This window comes from Zosterops lateralis (assembly GCF_965231275.1).
Source record: "Zosterops lateralis genome assembly, chromosome: 1".
Classification (NCBI taxonomy): domain Eukaryota; kingdom Metazoa; phylum Chordata; class Aves; order Passeriformes; family Zosteropidae; genus Zosterops; species Zosterops lateralis.
The window spans coordinates 120767284-120785117 of record NC_139762.1 but is presented as its reverse complement, the minus strand read 5'-3'; the positions used below and the strand labels follow the sequence as shown (position 1 = coordinate 120785117).

The following is a 17834-nucleotide window of genomic DNA, read 5'->3' as shown; positions in this document are numbered from 1 at the left end:
TCAGCTTCAGACCTTAGCCATAGGGTACAACATTCTTCCCCTAAAAAAGCCAGTCAGACATGCCTTGCCTGCATTTCCAGTCAGTGTTGCAAAATTCTGTCCTTAAAATTTGTATTTTAAGGATTGAGAGGTGTGATGATAAAAATGTTTACTGATTGACTTTACAAAAACTCCTTTCTTCATTCCTTATACTCCTCCCAGTAGTTTGGGAAAAAAAAACCTTGGAAGAAATACTAAAAACTACTAGGAAATAGAAAATAAAAATTTGGTTAAAATAGGTTATATCTCCTTAAATATTATTTCATTCTGAACAACAGATATTGATTTCAAAGAATTAAAACTTAGGGGAAATAAAGAATAGTCCAAAGAATAATGCAAGTGATTGTTCAGATTTAATTGTTCAGGTGGAAATAGCTGATTTTGACCATTAGATGGCAGCATGAATTTGTGCAAGAATTTCTCAGCAAAAGCATTCTCCAAAAAGTTGCTTTTTTCTATTCTGAAGCTTTTCATGATTTTAAAATGTCGTAATTCCAGCACAGATCAATTAAAAATAGTTCTTCTGCAAGGCTTTGTCTCATCGTTTTCTTCAAGTTTTTATCTTCTATAATAATTGAGCTAATGCAGTAGCTTCAATGCCAGTTTTCCTTTTTTATGTAAATCTGGTGTGAGTAAAGGATGCCAGTTTGCCAGCAGTGACAATTAAGTGTTGGTTTATCTGCACAAAGCATGAATTCTGCATTCTATTGTATTAATTCAGTCCTCAGGCCTGACCTAAGGATATTTCCTTAAAGATAAGGCTGCAACTTGGCCACTAAACCTGCAGTCTATTTGTACTATAGAAGCTTTCTGATGATTTGAGCATCTATTTGCTTGGAAGGGACTGAGATTGCCAGCTGCTACTTAATTCAGTTGTGTACGTTCATCACCAATTGAGATAAGATTCAGATCATATCTTAAAGCAAAGTCTTGTACATCACCCTTTTATTTCCCCTGCTAATGTATTGGCATTATGGTGTCATAATCCAGTCACAGACTTTCCAATTAATTCTTTGTGTTCATCTTCTTCATGCTACATTTCACTTCCCCTGGCCTGTTTGTTCCCACTAGTTGCCTGCCTCCCACACAGACATATTGTTACAAGAAAAGTGTTGAGTACAGCTGTGCTAAGATTTTTCTGTGCTAGTATCTGTTTCTAGGAAAGGAAAAGGGAGAAAGTCCATTTCCTGTTGGTTTAGAACAGCAGAAACATCTGTTTGTCTTAAGATAGTTTTCCCAAAAGAACAGTGGCAAGGGAGCTTGCAGGTGATGAGCTTTGCCATTGCCAGTAGCTATCAGTTTAGACAATAGTGATTATATGGTTGGCTTAAAACAAAATAAGGTTTCTTAAATGGCAGAGGATATTTATTCTTGCAGTAAATTTTTTGACAGCTAATGTTTAATTTCTACAGTGTTTTAAATCGTAAAAATACATCGGGTATCTGGGATCAAAAAACCTAGATTATGGTTTGGAATCTATAGTTTCCACTAAATTCTGCCCAAGATTGATTTTTCTGGAGTCCCCTCACCGTGTTATCATGAATTTGTACAATGCACAGAAAATGGTGTTGGGTGACGTGTCCTGGCACAGTGTGCATATAATGCTTCCTACAAATGCATCCTGTCACTACCATCCACTGCATTAATGGGTACATTTAACCTATGAGGGATCAATAACATATATACTCTTAAGTGTATTTACAGTATTACACTGACAGCTGCTAAAATAATGTTATGCAGGCTAAAAATCAAGCTGACAGAATAGAGAGCACGAATAGAGAGCAATAGAGGTTACCATTCCAAATACAGTGCCTCTTCATTCTCCAAGTCAATGTGCTTACCTGGTATCATTAAAATATTTTTAGCCTAAATTGTAGAGCATCTAGATGCTTCATGGCTCTTTGTGCCCAAAATGTGATGCATCAGGCATGACATTTTACAATATTGCAGCATTCTAAACAGTCTTTGCTCAAGATGAAGTAGTTTTGTCAATGACCTCTTGGCCCTATTTGTAGAGGAGCTCCTAAGCCCTAATGCTTCAATCTTTTCTTAAGTAATATTTTTATTAATTTTCTTTCAGGATATAGTGACCTTTCCAGACCACTTGCTTTCTTGCTCTGTCTGCTAAGAGGACTGCCCTTGCCTTTTGTGGTCCTTGGCTCATGTTTTAACTAATTCTTCTGAAGCTTCTTCAGTGTTCAATGGACAGTGTTCTTTGGGTTTTTAACTTCCTCAGCTTTTTCTCTGCTCTGGAGGAAATGCATCTGGCTCCAGATGTGTCTCCAAGTTTCAGATGTGATTTTTTGTGTTCTCACAGAGGCTGAAAACATAGAGAGGTGTAATACAATCCTTATCTTTGGTTTCCTAATATCTATCTTTCAACACTACCCTTCCACTTGAGAGACGTCCTGTAAATGTTCTGATCCAAAGTTCCTTAGAGCCGGCAGCCTGCCCCAGCACCTTGTGAATCGCTTCAGTCTGTTGGCTTTGCAGCTCGCTGGGTGTTCTTTCTCTAGCCCTGCCTTTAACACAGTCAGCTTTACTTTCAGGATATGGACAGAAGACTAGTCTTGTTGGTATGTATGAAAACAAGCATTGATTCAGAATGTTCCTCCAGGAGCAGGAATATTTTGGGTGTGTTTTGTTCTTTCCACACAGTTAGCTTTTTATTCATCCTTATCTTTTTTCTGTACTTCTGCTGAACTAAGGGTGTTTCAGCTGGGACACCTGTGAGATAGTGGGTTCAATGGAAATAAGCCTGTGTGGCCTCCTTTCTTGTTACAGCCTTTCTGCTGTGTCCAGAACCTGAACATTGGTTACCAGTAAATATGTTCTCTTTCCTTTGCCTGCTTGTTTTGGTAATGACAGAGGTGAACTGCTGTTAGAGCTCAAACTTTACTTTGAGAGGTTGCCATAATTTTCCTGAGAGAAGCAAGCAGAAAGGTTAGTGGCTAATTTTTTTAACAGCTTATAACTCGATGAAGTCTAACTGGAATTGTACTGTATCCCTACAAGGTCTTTGTCATTTTTGAACTGAAAGTTCTGCCACAGAATGAGAAAGTATTTAATATTCTGAAGAAAGGTTTTCAAGATTCTTTTGTAACAGAATGTATGCAATCTGCTCTTCACATCTTATCTATAATATTGATTTTGGTAGGTGCTTGTGTTCTGTGAAAGAAAAGTACATTTAACATCTCTTCTGAAATGCTAATTTACAAGATCTTCCAAAGGTCTCCTTGTCTTTATAGGATATTTTAAAGAAGAATCCAGTTTAAGTTGGTCTTTACTGTCACAGAAAGGATAAGTGCACTTACAGATGCTCATCATGTACTTTGGCACCATAATTTCTTTGGCTTATATGTTTTACTAAAATGGGGCTGAATCCCTCAGTGTTATGATTGAGAGGGAAATCATCTCTGGACAAAAAACAGCCCAAAATTTAGCTTTAAGGTTCTGTTCCACCACAGAGGAGAATGTGGAGTCTAACCACCTTATTGATTTAGATTGAAGTCTGACACTAGTGTCAGGAAAACAAATGAGAATTCTTAAGGAGGTGGACATCAGCAGCAGAGCCTTGGTTCCCTTCAGTAATCTCTTACTTGGCTTAGTTAAACAAATTGTAATAACCATTTCACATATTATGAAGAATTTCTTTACAGAAAGAGTTGTCAAGCAATAGAACAGGCTGTCCAGGGAAGTGCTTCAGTCACCACCACAGGAAGTATTTAAAAGACACATGGATGTGGCACTTAATAATATGGTTTAGTGGTATACTTGTTAGTGCTGGGTTAATGGTTGAAGTTGATTTTCTTCTCCAACCTAAATAATTATATGATTTCATTTTAACAGTCCTTGCTATCTCTGTCCTTCAAGACATTTGAGTTCCTGTTTTTTACAAGACAATTCCACCCCATTTTATAAACATTTCTTACAACTCCTACCTTTTAGAAAGTCTATGACCTTTATTTTAGCGTACTGATCTAACATGATCAACTTTTTTTTTCCTTTGTTAATATTCAATACTAAATTGCATTCACTGGACCAACTGAGATCAGTCACTGTGCTTTGGTAACCACTACTACGGCAGTCTCATTGCATTACTTATGCATTTTTATTAGCAATGAATTGCTATTTACTTGTCAGTCATTGGTGTAAATCCATTAAAGATTGAAAAAGAATATTAAATAATAAAAAAAAATTAAAGGATATTTTGTATGCTTTCCTAGGAAATCTGCTCTTTTTATATGTTTAAGTAGAAAGGAATCAAAGCACTGAAAGGTTTCACCAATCATTTTTGGTTTCTGACCTTTTGGCCCTTTACAATCGTCTTTATGGTTGATTAGCAGACACCTTTCTTTCCCCTTCCAGGTGTAGATGAAGCTTCCTTCTTAAGGCCATTTGCTTTTTTGTCAGCATTCTGATATGATGTGCAGGGCAATGTAAAATGCTCTCCCTTTGCAATTCACCAAGCTCTCTCTCACATTTGTTTTCTTTGCAAGTTTGATGGCACAGAGGAGAAGATTGATTTCTGGATAGAAGCTCTAGCCGGCCATATGTGGCCATTTTTAGAGGTTGCAGAGCTGATAACTAGTGAGGTAGGGGTGTGTGCATCCTCAATTAACTGCACTCATCTGCTGAGGGGTGGCTTATTAAATCAGAATTAAGTGTGCTTTTTCAGCTTGTTCTTACTTTCAATCCTTTAATTTCCAATTTTGAAGTGATAGGTTACATTTCTTACTCATGATAATGCAATTTAATACCTGAATGTTTACATTCCTCAAGGTGGGAAAAGAATGTAGAACCGCACACACTAATTATTTGAATTTAATTTGGATAGTGAGAATCACTCTGTGACCTTTCTTGGGCCTTCCTCCTCTTTCAGGTGGACTTTCAGGTCAATTAATTCCTATGAAGTCTTAGCCCTGAGATGGTTTTGTTAGTAACACTTTTATTAGTATTACATTACTGGCATAAATATATGATAAAATGAAATAAGTGAGATACTTCATTCTCTCATTTACTTAGTGTCTAGGCTGGCAAGCAACATGCTTTTTTCTTTTTTTTGACATGAGTTTCTTATGTAAAAATAAAATGATACTGTAGTCAGATATGCAGCATTGTTTATGTTCTTTTACTGTAATGGCTATTTGGACAACATTCTCAGTAACCACTCTGCATGCTTGTAAAGATTAGTGAGTAATACAGTTCATGGGAAATTTTATGAGCTGAAGTAGATAAGAGTATGAGATGTTTGTCTTCTGGATGTCTGCTTTAACCTCTGAAGTACACAGAGTACATCACATCTTCATTATGTTTTTCCCTTTTATTCTTATTGTAGTTAGTTTTGTGTCACAGAAAAGAACTTTTTCTTTTTCCTTGTATTTATCTTTTCCTTCCCCTGGCCCCCAACTCCCTTTCAGCACTGTCCACTTGACATTTTCCAATGTCTTTAACTCTGGAGGCAGTATTCTTGTTATGTTCCTATATTATTTATGCTATTTTTACAGTCAAGAGAGAGTTGACATTTTGTAGACCATTCTCATTACTTAGTTATTCAGTTGATAGGTAAAAATACTTTTTCAGAGGAGCATAAAATGTTGTTATTTTCTCTTCTTGATTCTGTTGTTTTTCAGTTATTTTTTTCTACCTTAGTCTTCAGTATACAGTACTTTGGGAGGTTTTTCTCATGTTAATTTTTCCCCTGGGATTTTCCCTACTACTTCATCTTAGCTTTTTTTTTTTTTTTTTTTTTTTTTTTTTTTTTTTTTTTTAATATATATATATATATCTTACATTTTTCTTGCACTAGTTTCTCTTTAAGGGGGTGAGTGGCTGGTTTTGAGACCCTTTTGGAACTTTGACTAGTGCTTCATCTTAACTTCAGGAGTTTAGGTTGAAGGAGAGACAGAGCAATAAATGGGGAAGCAGAGACCTGAAATTACTCTGGAACTAGTGCTACATAGCTAGTTCAATAGTTTCCTCTATTACTTGTCAGCTTAATCCATGACAGTTCAAACTCCTAAACTTAAAATGTCTGTAGCTTCCTGTTGGTTTCTTCTAATTACTTGTGATGAGCAACAGATTTCTTTACTTCTTGTTGTACATATTTGTTATAAATGGTAAACAAAGTAGTGATAAATGCAGAGAGTAAATATTGAAATATTTATTTCAGTCAAATATCTATTAAGCAACTTGGAATTCAGAACAGTGGTGTGGCAATATTATCGTCTTGTCATCACAAATTCTGCTGGGAAGATTCCACATTAGATAATGTTATGTTAAATTGAATCCTCCTCCCTCTTGTTTTTCACTCAGGAATGTTTCGCTATTGTGATCGTGGAAACATGAGTCAAGTTTTTGTTTTTTACTAAGTTACTCATACTGCTTGAAGGAACTACATAGCCTCTAGCTCAGGAAAAGTAAAAAAAAAAATAGAAAAGGGAATTATCATTAGCTTAATGAAAAATTCCCAGACTCATAACAAAGTTTAAAAGAAAGTATAAAGACAGACAAAAGGTTAAAATTCAGTGTGAAATTACTGGGTACTAAAGGTAGATTGTGTATGACTAATGTGTTAACCTTATATGTTATGTGCCAACTCATTTTTTAGGTAAAGAGGGTAAAGTAAATCTTATATTTGTGGGATTCAGTTAAGCATTTTATAGCATTAGATAAGGATAATGTTTTCATTAAACTGAAGGAGAAGGGGATTTGTATAAGAAATGCAGGGTGGGAAAGGAAAAGAAAAATAATCAGCAGTATTAATAGTCAAACTAGGAGGAAGATTATCAAGTACAGTTCTTCGCATTTTAGAATCTACCTTTTAAGTTATTTTTGTTAAAGATGTTTGCGCAAGAAGTAGGAAAATGTTCATGAGTTGTAGAAGGCATCATTGATACACAGGAAGGTCAAGATAGGCAGGAAGACTTGGGTGGTAGAGAGGACTGACATATTAGCAGTGCAACAAGATGGCATATTAGCAATGCAACAAGACTAGGCTTTCCAGTCTAAAATGTAAGATTAATAACATAGGCACTACTAGTACTAACTCTGTTGTCAACTGAGGGTTATTCAGTTGAAAACTACAGAACAGAAGTGTTACGTTATTAAGTATTTGCAAGATAAACTGAGAAGAACTAATGTGATTGAATTAGTGGAGAGGCAAATGTGAATTTTAAGATGCATAGAGCAAGGTATTTCTGGTATAGATACATAAATATTCCTATTACACAGAACACTGTTAGCCTTTTATATGATATATTGTTTACCATTCCTGGCTTTTGTGTTTAAGAGCAGGAGCAAGTATGGAGGAGGGCTGTGAAGGATGATCAAGACAGTGGGTAGCCTTTTATACAGAAAAGTTCTGAAATACTTTAACTTGTTCCCTTTCAAAGCAAAGGCTGATAGGGAGTAGGAAAGCTCATCTTGGAGCGTAAACAACAATAAAAAAATAAATAAGCTATATGAATTACAGGATAGTATTGACACAAAACAAAATAATGTATGTAAAAGTATAGCCAAGGTGAACACTAGGAGATTCCTAAGTATCAACTCAGCTTCAAGATCATCCTCTCAGCAGAAGCAAGTAATCTCATTTGTTTTCTAATAGACCTTAGCAGATAAAGAGGATTACATTATGCAGTTGCCTGCAACTCATGGATCTTGACTGCTTAATGTGGGATTTTCTAACATGCTTGCATTTGAAATAAAAATGCTTTGGGGTTTCTATGTTTTAAAATGGGAAGCATCTTTGTTATGTTTTCTGACTATTTTTTAAAAAAATGAACAGATGCTTTTGAATCTCCTTCTGTTAATATGTTTTCATCACCTGGTTTTCTTTACAATTCTTATATAGTCAGTTAAACATTCTTTTGCTTAGGGATTTTCCACAACTAGGTCAAAATCGGCTTCATAAATAACCATAGCAAAAATTAAATAGAGAAAAAAATACTGAAACATTCAGAATTTATTAAATTCATTTAAAGTTTTAAAAGATTCTAATTTAAAACCATATTTTGAATAAAGAATAATTTAGGACAAGTATATGTGAATTTTCTTTTTTAAATTCTCATCTATGTAGCTGGGAGGAGGTCAGCATTCAAATAAGGATGTCTGTGGCTAAAACTGATATATAGTGTGTGCCTTGCTCACTTTACATTAAGAATGTTTTTGGAGGATATGAAAGTAATCTAAAAGATAACAGCCGGACTAATTAATCATAAAATCATGGAATGGTTTATGTTGGAAGTAATCTCAAAAATCATCTTGTTCCAACTCTCTGCCATGGGCAGGAACACCTTCCACTAGACCAGGTTGCTCCATGCAACCTGTCCAGTGCCTCACCAACCTCACAATAAAGAATTCCCCACTTATGTCCAGCCTCTCACCCACCAGCACCACAAGTCCTTCTTGGCAGAGCTGCTCTCCCTGTGTTCATCCCCCAGCCTGTGCTGATAGTGGGTGTTGCCCTGATCCAGCTGCAGCACTTTGCACTTAGTCTTGTTAAATCTCATGAGATTCCCACAGGCCTATTTCTTGAGTTTGTCCAGGTCCCTCTGGATGGCATCCTATCCCACAGGTGTCACAACCTGCCCACTCAGCTTGGTGTCATGTGCAAATTTGCTGAGAGTGCTCTTGATCCCTTTGTCTATATTATTAATGTAGATATTAAATAACACCGGTCCCAAAGCAGATCCTTGAGGGACACCACTTGTCATTGATGTCCATCCGGACTGAGACACTAACTGCTGCATTCTGGATGCAACTGTCCAAACACTTTCTTATCCAATTAACAGTCTGTTCATCAAATCCAGTTCTTTCCAGTTTAGAGAGAGGGATGTTATGGGGGACCGTGTCAAAGGTTCTACAGAAGTCCATATAAATGACAACTGTAGCCCTTTCATTATTCACTAATGTTGTCACTCTGTTGTAGAAAGCCACTAAGGTGGTCAGGCAGGACTTGCCCTTGGTGAAGCCTTGCTGGCTGTCCCAAATCACCTCCCTGTCCACCCTGTGCCTTAGCACAGCTTCTAGGAGGATCTGTTCCGTGATCTGCCCAGGCACAGAGGTGAGGCTGACAGACCAGTTGTTCCTCCTTTCTACCCTTCTTTAAGATAGGTACAATGTTTCTCTTTACCAGTCACTTGGGACTTGCTCTGACCGACATTACTTTTCAAATATCATGGATTGTGGCTTGGGAGCTAAATCCACTTGTTCCCCTCAGGACTCTGTTGCAGCTGATCAGGTCCCAGAAACTTGTTTATATTCAGGTTCCTCAAGTGGTCATGAACCTGACCTTTACTTAAAATAAGGGGGACTTTGGTGGTGTGGGAAGAGAGGTTGCCATTGAAGACTGGCAAAAAAAGCTGTTGAGTATCTCAGCCTTCTCCTTATCTGCTGTTACCAGTTTTCCAGCATTGTTTTTCAGCAAGGAACACTTTCTTTGACCTTCCTTTTCTGCTTGACATACTTGTAGATGCCCTTCTTGTTATTCTTTACATCCCTTGCCAGGTTGAGTTCCAGCTTCACCTTGGCCCTCCTCACCCCATCCCTACACAACCAACAAAGATGATACAACAAAGTATCATCTCTATACTCTTCCGAGGTTGCCTGTCCTTGTTTCCATGCCTGTGCATTTGCTTTTTCCCCTTTAATTTGACCAGCAGTTCTCTACTCAGCCACACTGATCTCTTGTTTTCCTTGAGAGAATTGCTAGCTCTTGTGCTCCATGGAAAAATTTACTAAAGATCTGCCAGCTCTGTTCTGCTCTCTTGTCCCTGAGGGCAGTTTCACAGGGAAAGAAACCTATTGACTATCTCCTTGAAGAGCTGAAAGTTTGCTTTCCTGAGGTTTAGGAGCCTAAGTTTCCTTTTTACCTGATCCATATCCATCAGAACAGGAACTCTACCAAGGCATGGTCGCTGTATCCCAGTCTGCCTCCAGTCTTTGTGTCCCTGTTTAGCTTGCTTGCATTGGTGACCAGCAGATCCATTATCGTATCCACTCTGGTAGAGCTGTCTATTACTTGGCTCAGAAGTCATAAAGTAGAATCATCCAGGTTGGAAGAAAGATCATCAAGTACAGTATCAATACAGCACTACCACTCTTACACCATTAAACCACAACATCCAGTGCCAGATCCAGATGCCTCTTAAACACCTCCAGGGGTGGTGAGTCTACCATGTCCTTGGGCAACCTATTCCAATGGCTGACTATTCTGATCATGAACAATTTTTTTCTAATATCCGATCCAAATCACCCCTGTCTCAGCTGAAAGCCATTTCCTCTTCTCGAGTCTAAACAAACCCAGCTCCCTCGGCTGTTCCTCATAAGACAAGTTTTCTAGACCTTTCATGAGCCTTGTGCTTCACTGGACATCCTCCAGCACCTCAAAGTGAGGGACCCTAAACTGAACACAGTACTTGGGGTCTGGCCTCACCAATGCTGAGTACAGGGGGGTTCCCTAGTCCTGCTGGCTACACTATTCTTGATACAGATGCCATTGGCCTTCTTGGCCACCTGGACATTCTGCTGGTTCATATTCAGCCAGCTGTCAACCAGCACCCCCAGGTCCCTTCTGCTGAACAGCTCCTCCTCCAGCCTGTGGTGCTGCATGGGGTAGTTGTGACCCAAGTGCAGAACTCGGCACTTTGCCTTATTGAACCTCATGCAGTCATCCTTAGCCCTGATTGTCTGTCCAGGTCTCTCTGCAGAGCCTTTCTACCCTCCAGCAGATCAACAGCCAACAATGACACTAAGTTCAGTGTCATTGGCAAATTGGCTGCACTCAATCCCTACATCCAGTAAAGAGATTAAACAGTTATTAAACAGGACCAGCCCCAAAACTGTGCCTTGGAGAGCACCACTAGCAACTGGCTGCCACCTGGATTTAGCTCCATTCACCACAACTCCCTGGGCCCAGCCATACAGCCAGGTTTTAACCATTGAAGAGCCCACTCATCCAGGCTGCAGGCAGAGAGTTTTTTTAGGAGGATGGTGAGGGAAATAGTGTCAAAGGCTTTACTGAAGTCAGAGTAGATGACATCCACAGCCTTCTGTCATCTACTAAGTGAGTCACTTTGTCATAGAAGATCAGGCTGGTCAAGCAGGGCTTTCCTTTTGTAAATCCACTTTGGCTGGGCCTGATCCTCTGATTGTCTTGTAAGTGCTGTGCAATAGCACCCTGGATTATCTCTTTCATAACCTTGCCTGGAACTGAGGTCAGGCTGACAGGCCCATTATTCTCTAGATCATCCTTCCAACCCTTCTAGTAGATGGATGTTACATTTGCTAATTTCCATTCAGCTGGAACTTCATCATTTGACCAGAACTGCTTTTAGATTATTGGGAATGGTGTGGCAAGTTCTTTCACTAGTTCTCCCATTACTCTGGGGTAGATCCCATCTGGGCCCATAGTCTTGTGAGTATTTAATTAGCATAGCAGGTCACTAACCATCTCCTCCTGGTTTATGGAGGTTTCACTCAACTCCCCATCATCAGCTTCTAGCTCTGGGGCATGAGTATTCTGAGGACAGCCGGTCTTGATATTGAAGACTGAGGCAAAGAAGACATTAAGTATCTCTGCCTTTTCCTCATCTCCTGTCACTACTCTCTGCATTTAACAAATGCTGAAGACCGTCCTTTTGCTGCCAATGTATTTATAGAAACTTATTTTGTTGTCTTAAACTGTAACAGCCAAATCAAGTTCTAACTGGGCTTTGACCCTTCTAATTTTCTCCCTACATGACCTTGCAACATCCTTATAGTCCTCCCAAGTTACCAGATCCTCCTTCTAGAGATGATCTATCCTCTTTTTCACCCTAAGTTCTCTGTTTAATCAGGCTGGTTAAGAAACTATCCTCCATGCATTCCAGGAGTCTCCTGGACTGCTTACAGCTCACCCTGCTACTTTCCCACCACATGTCAGGGTGGTTGAAGTCACCCAACAGGAAAAGAGCCTGTGAGCAAAATCCTTCCTGGAACTGGAGCAACAAGGCTTCATCTATAGGCTCTGCTTGATCAAGCAGCCTAGCCTGTAGTAGACATAGTTCAAGAATAATGGATTGTAGTTCTCAGGAGTACTTGGAAAAGAGAGCCTCTTTGTTCCCAGGTGTTGTTGTGGATCTGCTGAAAGAACCAGAAGGTTCACTGTGTGAAGACAAAAGTAACTATACTGGATGTTTCCTTCTTCAAAACATAGAATTCACATCTGTAAGAAATGCATGTGGCTAATGGACTGCCTAGGAAAATAGGATATAGCCAGGGAACAGCTGCACTAAGCAACTTGCTCCCCTAGAGAAATTTCAAATGTTAGGAAGAAAGAGTTGTTTCCTACTCCCCTGCATCGTTTGTGGCTCCCTATCCTTCCACTCACAAAGCTCACAGCATTTTCCTGATTTAGCAGTGCCAGCAGGGCTGCCAGCTTGATTGACTTCCTATGGAAAAGGAGCCAGATAAAAAAAGTGCAGAGAATGACCCTTTCAGCAGAGCTGGCATCTGAAGAATGACTTTCCCATACTATGTTGTAGCTCATATTTTAGAGGCCTTTATCTTGGCCACTAAAATGTGGTCCCAGTTTCTCTTCACTTTGCATTATGGAATGGGAATAAGGTAATACTTCCTATAACACTTGTGTAGTGGGGAAGTAATTTAGTTTATTTGTTCTTTTTTACTTAGTTGAAGAATATGTTGACCATTAGAATTTAGGGAAAAATTCACTGATTTTTTAACACAAGGTTAAATCTAAATAAACTTCCTGGTTTCTGTGAGCTGCATCTTGCACTTGCTTTTATTCCCTTTCTAAGAAGAAAGTAACAGTATTTATCAAAAATATTTATGGCATTGAGGAATCCAGAGAAATGCAGGAAATGCAGTATGAACACATAACGTATGTACTAATACTTTATTTGTCTTTGTGTGTGTGGATTTGATGGCCAAAAAGGAAGAGGCCCCAAGGGCTCCTTAGTATGCAATTAATATTTTGGCTAGAAAAGCAGCAGATTGTTTCAGTATGCTTACATGTTATGACATCATATTCCAGTAAAATTATAATGAACAGAATTTTTGTTTGTCTCTGTGGCAAACCAAAATGAGTTTTCTAATTGTCAACAGACCTTGGTGATTTATTTAATTATAGTGGCGCCCACTCACACCAACTTAGTTGAGGTCTGTCAGCATTTCTGTTATGAACCCCTATTTTTAGGGGTTTATAACTAGTTGTAAATATTTACTCATTGCTGAAATTTGACATCCAAGGTCACATTCATAGAGCAAACATCCTTTTTCAGGTTAACTATTCTAGTGGCATTAGGTAAAAAGTAGATTTCTGGTGCTGTGAACTTAGAGGGAATAAAGGGAACCTGCTTTCCAGACTTCTTGTTTGAAGGCTCTTTTTAAGAATCTCAGACGTCTGGAAGAGCCAGATGAAAATGAACTTGTTTTTCTAGGCTATATATGACTTATATGTATTATCTGTTATGCACATCTATATACACACATATTTACGCTTTGTTTTCTTCCAACTGAATGTATCATTTCACATGCCCTTTTGTTGTCTTCTAGTCTTACAATCTTCTGTCATTTGGCTGTGTTGGTCAGTTTATGTTCTGAGGAGTGTGCCAGTATCACATGAAAATCTCTTTTACATAGGAATGTTCTCCAAGGAAAATCCTAGCATTTGTAGCTGCCATGTAGAAAGCAGGAAGCTACGTATTTTCTAAATGAAAATTATTTAAAAACTTTTAGAGACCTAATGAGTCCATATGTGAGACGTTACTGCTGGAAATCTTGACTGTTTCAGTTCTGTGGCTGAACAAAGTGACGGGATTGAGAAGTGTAAAGCTGATGTGTAGATGTTCTTATGATGGAAAACATTGTGCTCATATATTATTGCAGAATAATCATTAAATTCTATATATATATTCCAAATACTTATATAGAATTTAGTGATTCCTTTTCTAATAACTCATATTTACTATACTGGGAAGGTTTGTTAATGATCAGTGGCAGATACATCATTTTACCTTTTTGTGGGCTTGTTCTACACATGAGCGTACATACATCTTTGGGATGCAGAACCATTCATTATCAAAACTCAGTTTAATTGTCACACTGTACTTTCAGATTGTAATACTGTGATTACTTTTGAGGCTTTTGTTAATACAGTCTCTGTCCTCACCACTGAAAAGAGGAGGATGTTGTTTCCTTTGACATGCTTCTTGTTGTAGAGAAGCCAATAGCCTCACAGATTTAGTTCATTTTCTGAGGATTTCAGGTGTTCTTTTGCGCTTTCCTGGCAATGCTTGTATTATCAGTGCTCTGTTACAACTCTGCTTGAGGCCAAGGAGAGCAAGAAAAATTTAATCAAAACCATATAAAAGCCTAATCATTCTGGCAATGCCAAAGAACTGCATGAGGCTTTAGAGCCACAGGCTGAATATCATTTTTCCTTATTATCACATAAATAGCTCCCTAAACACTCTTTAAAAGAAAAGGTGGGGAGGGGAGAAGGAAAAAGAGGCAGCCTGTTGTGGGATTTGAGTTTATAAAGTGGATTAAGTTCATGTGCTTTCCTCCTTTGCATGCAGTGGAGAGAAAGGTAGGTCTAGTAACTCAACAGGAAACAGGAACTTCTGATGGATATTGTATTTTCCCTAAATCTAGATGGTTGCTAACAGCACTATCTCCTTTCTATTTAAAGAGAATTGTGAAGTAATGAGGTGGGACATGCTATCAAGGTGCTTACTGCTTTTGCATGACACAGCTTGTCTTGTGCTAAGCAGCAGTCAATGCATGCAGCCATTTCCAGTTCTGTATCTTCTGGGATGGTGGGAAGATTACTGGAACTCTTCAAGGAACTTGAGAGTACCTGTTTCTGCAGGGAAAAGAGCACTACAGGAGGCTGTGGCTTCTAGCAAGCTCTAGCAGCTGCCAGTAAGCTCTGTCAGCTACTCCTGGTCAAAAGCTGCATTGAGCTTTCCTTCCAGTCATCTCCTGATTAAAGATGGTCAAGCACATGTAGGTACTGGGGAAGAGCACATCTAAGTGCAGGGCCTAGAGCACTGCTTCCAGAGACAGGCAACAGACACAGCAGGTTGCACAGCAGATGATGCAGAAGGGAATGGGAAACTCTGCTGAGGATGGAGTTGTGCTCAGCAGTGCTGGTGATGCACCACCTGGCACAGTTCCTAGCACCATCTGGGGCAGCTCTCCTGGTACATCAGAGACCTTGAGTCAGAGCTGGCTACAGAGCTCTAGCTGGGCTGTAGAGATAATGGTCTTGTCTGCAGGAGGCATGCTCTGTCAGAGGATTTGTTACCAAGTAAAGAAGATTCAGGAAGATGTCAACAAACTGCTGACATCACTAGATCAAATGAGTAAGAGATCACTTGGATCTTCTCTAAGACCCTCTAAGTACAAGAGTATGAATTCCCAGCCATACCAAAGGAGGAGCAGGGAGAGTCAGTGCCAATTGGGCTGGGAAACTGGGAGGGAGTCCTGTGATGACAAAAGCTGGCAGCTGGTAATTTTTGGCATTGGGAGAAAGATTTCTGCTCCATCTGCAAATCTCCAACAATATCAGTGCCAAGTGTTTGAATTCCATTAGGCATGTAAGAGCTTTGTAATAGTTTTCCAGAAACTGTGGTCCAACACTAGAACAGGTCATCCAGAGATGTTGTGGAATCTTCATCCTTGGAGATGTCCACAATACCTTGGACCAGGCATGAGCAAGATACTGTAACTTCAGGTCTTGACCATGTTGTGGATGCTGCTTTGGAACAGAAAACCTTCAGAAGCCTTTCCAGCAGGAATTATTATATAATTTTATGAAAATGTTAAGTAAGCAAAAGCATTTCCAGGCTTTAATAATTCTCTATAAGTGTGTTAATCTGTAAACAAGAAATCAAAGTAAATACCCACTTTTTGCATGTTGTAAAGGCAACTTAGCTCACTCCTCCAAGGCCCTATAGCCAGAGGCATGTTGGAGCCAGTGTTACGCTTGGCTCTTTCCATATAAATGTAGTTTTAGAATAAGGCACAAAGTTCAGGGGCATTGAGGCTAGAGTACTTATTTACACTTGTCTGGTTCTGAAGTGTGCTGCTCTCTGGTAAACTTTATATTTTATTTTACAGCTGAAACAACTGGGTTACAATTCTTAATGAAAATTTAGAAAGACTTAATATCAAAAAGTTGCCTTCCATGTCCACAGATAAAAGTGGAGAGAGCACACTTTAAAAAGGATCCTTTAAGAGGAATAAGGAAAATACAGTGCTATGTTTGATTGAATCTAGTTTGAGTCAATCTAGTTTTGTTGTTATGGACCTTGCTTTTGTCCATGCTTTTGGAATCCTGGAATCCTGGACTTTCTTACATTGCTGTAAAATATGAACAAGTTATTTGTCAAGTGAGGATCCATTTCTGCTAGATATATTCTCTGTCGTCTGACTTTGTTGTCCCTTAGAGCTGAGCTATGATGACAGGTTTCATATGAACAATCTCACAATACTTTTTGCTCCATGCCACTTTTCTGTGGGACAGGAGTTGTCTCCCAGGCAGGTCTCCACTGGAGTTTTTGATTCTCCTTAGATTTCATCTTCTCAAGACTCAAACCAAGAGGGGAGCAGAGCTAGGCTGTTGGGCTGGTAAATAGTAGAGCTCATTGCAAAGCTTCACAAGTGTAGGTGAAGAGCTGGTTTGTACATAGGAGCTGCTGTCAGAGTTAACAACTGCCTTGCTGAGGAACAGTCCATGTATTTGAGTTCTGGGTCTTATTTTGGGAGAAAAGATAATGTTTCATCCCCAAATACTACCCTATTTTACATAAAATGGATGGGTAAAATTCCTAACTTTTATTGTTTTTTTCTTTTCATTACTTCCTTCCAGGTATCACTGCCCAGTGCCTAAAATTTTCTATGTCCAGTTAACGGTTGGCAACAGTGAGTTTTTTGGTGAAGGAAAGACTCGTCAAGCTGCTAGACATAATGCTGCAATGAAGGCCCTTCAAGCTCTTCAGAATGAGCCTATTCCAGAAAAATTACCTCAGGTCTGTGCTTCAGGAAACTTTTTTTTTTTAAAGAATAACTTGCTTTTTCACTGCTGTGTCTTTAAGTGGCTTATATTGCTGCTTAAAAATTAAAATGTGTCATATTTTTAAAAATATTAAACAGAAAAAATATTCTCAGAATAATCTTCCTAAATTGAAAGCAAAAATATAATAACATTTCCCAGTCAAAGAAGCCAAGTACTTGCAAGAGCTCTGGGAGCAGCTGAAGACCACTTGGGATACTATAGGTTCTCAATAGCAGGTGTGTTTTGGTAGGAGACTAAATTGAATCCTCAGTCAAGTAAATCTCTGTGGCTTGGTTATACTGAGCTTAAGGGGCACTGGTTGCAGGTTAGTCATGGAAAACATCTCTGACACTTCATGGGTTAGAGCTGTAGGGGGCTGGAGAAGGCTGGAGGTAACCCTTTGCCGAGATCATGATGGAGGGAGTACAAAGTGTTGCACTGTGCAGAGCTGAGTGTAGCTCTCCAGAGAACTGAAGACTGGTTGAAATAGAGTTTAAGGGCTTCATGGTGCCAAGGTTCAGGCTCCTCCCTGCTGCTGCCCATGGGAAGTGCACACAGGGCACCATTCACTGGTGGGTTGTGCTCTCCCCGTGGGACATGGTCTGTCTTAGCAAAACTGTATTTCCTTCAGCAAAACTGACCAGCTTAGTTATCTGTGGAAGGTGATTGATTCATCAAACATTGGACATGGATCAGAGCCAATACACAGCATACTCTGGCTGGCCTC

General features: G+C 39.1%; 1 protein-coding gene across 2 annotated transcripts in view; it reads left to right on the top strand.

Moving 5' to 3' along the window:
* STAU2 (staufen double-stranded RNA binding protein 2) overlaps window positions 1-17834 on the top strand; it is a 167106-nt gene that overhangs the window by 36667 nt on the left and 112605 nt on the right. For both annotated transcript variants that reach the window (XM_083861260.1, XM_083861259.1), the window contains exon 6: window positions 16922-17081. In XM_083861260.1, the coding sequence (XP_083717386.1) occupies window positions 16922-17081 (160 nt within the window). The remainder of the gene's footprint in view (window positions 1-16921; window positions 17082-17834) is intronic.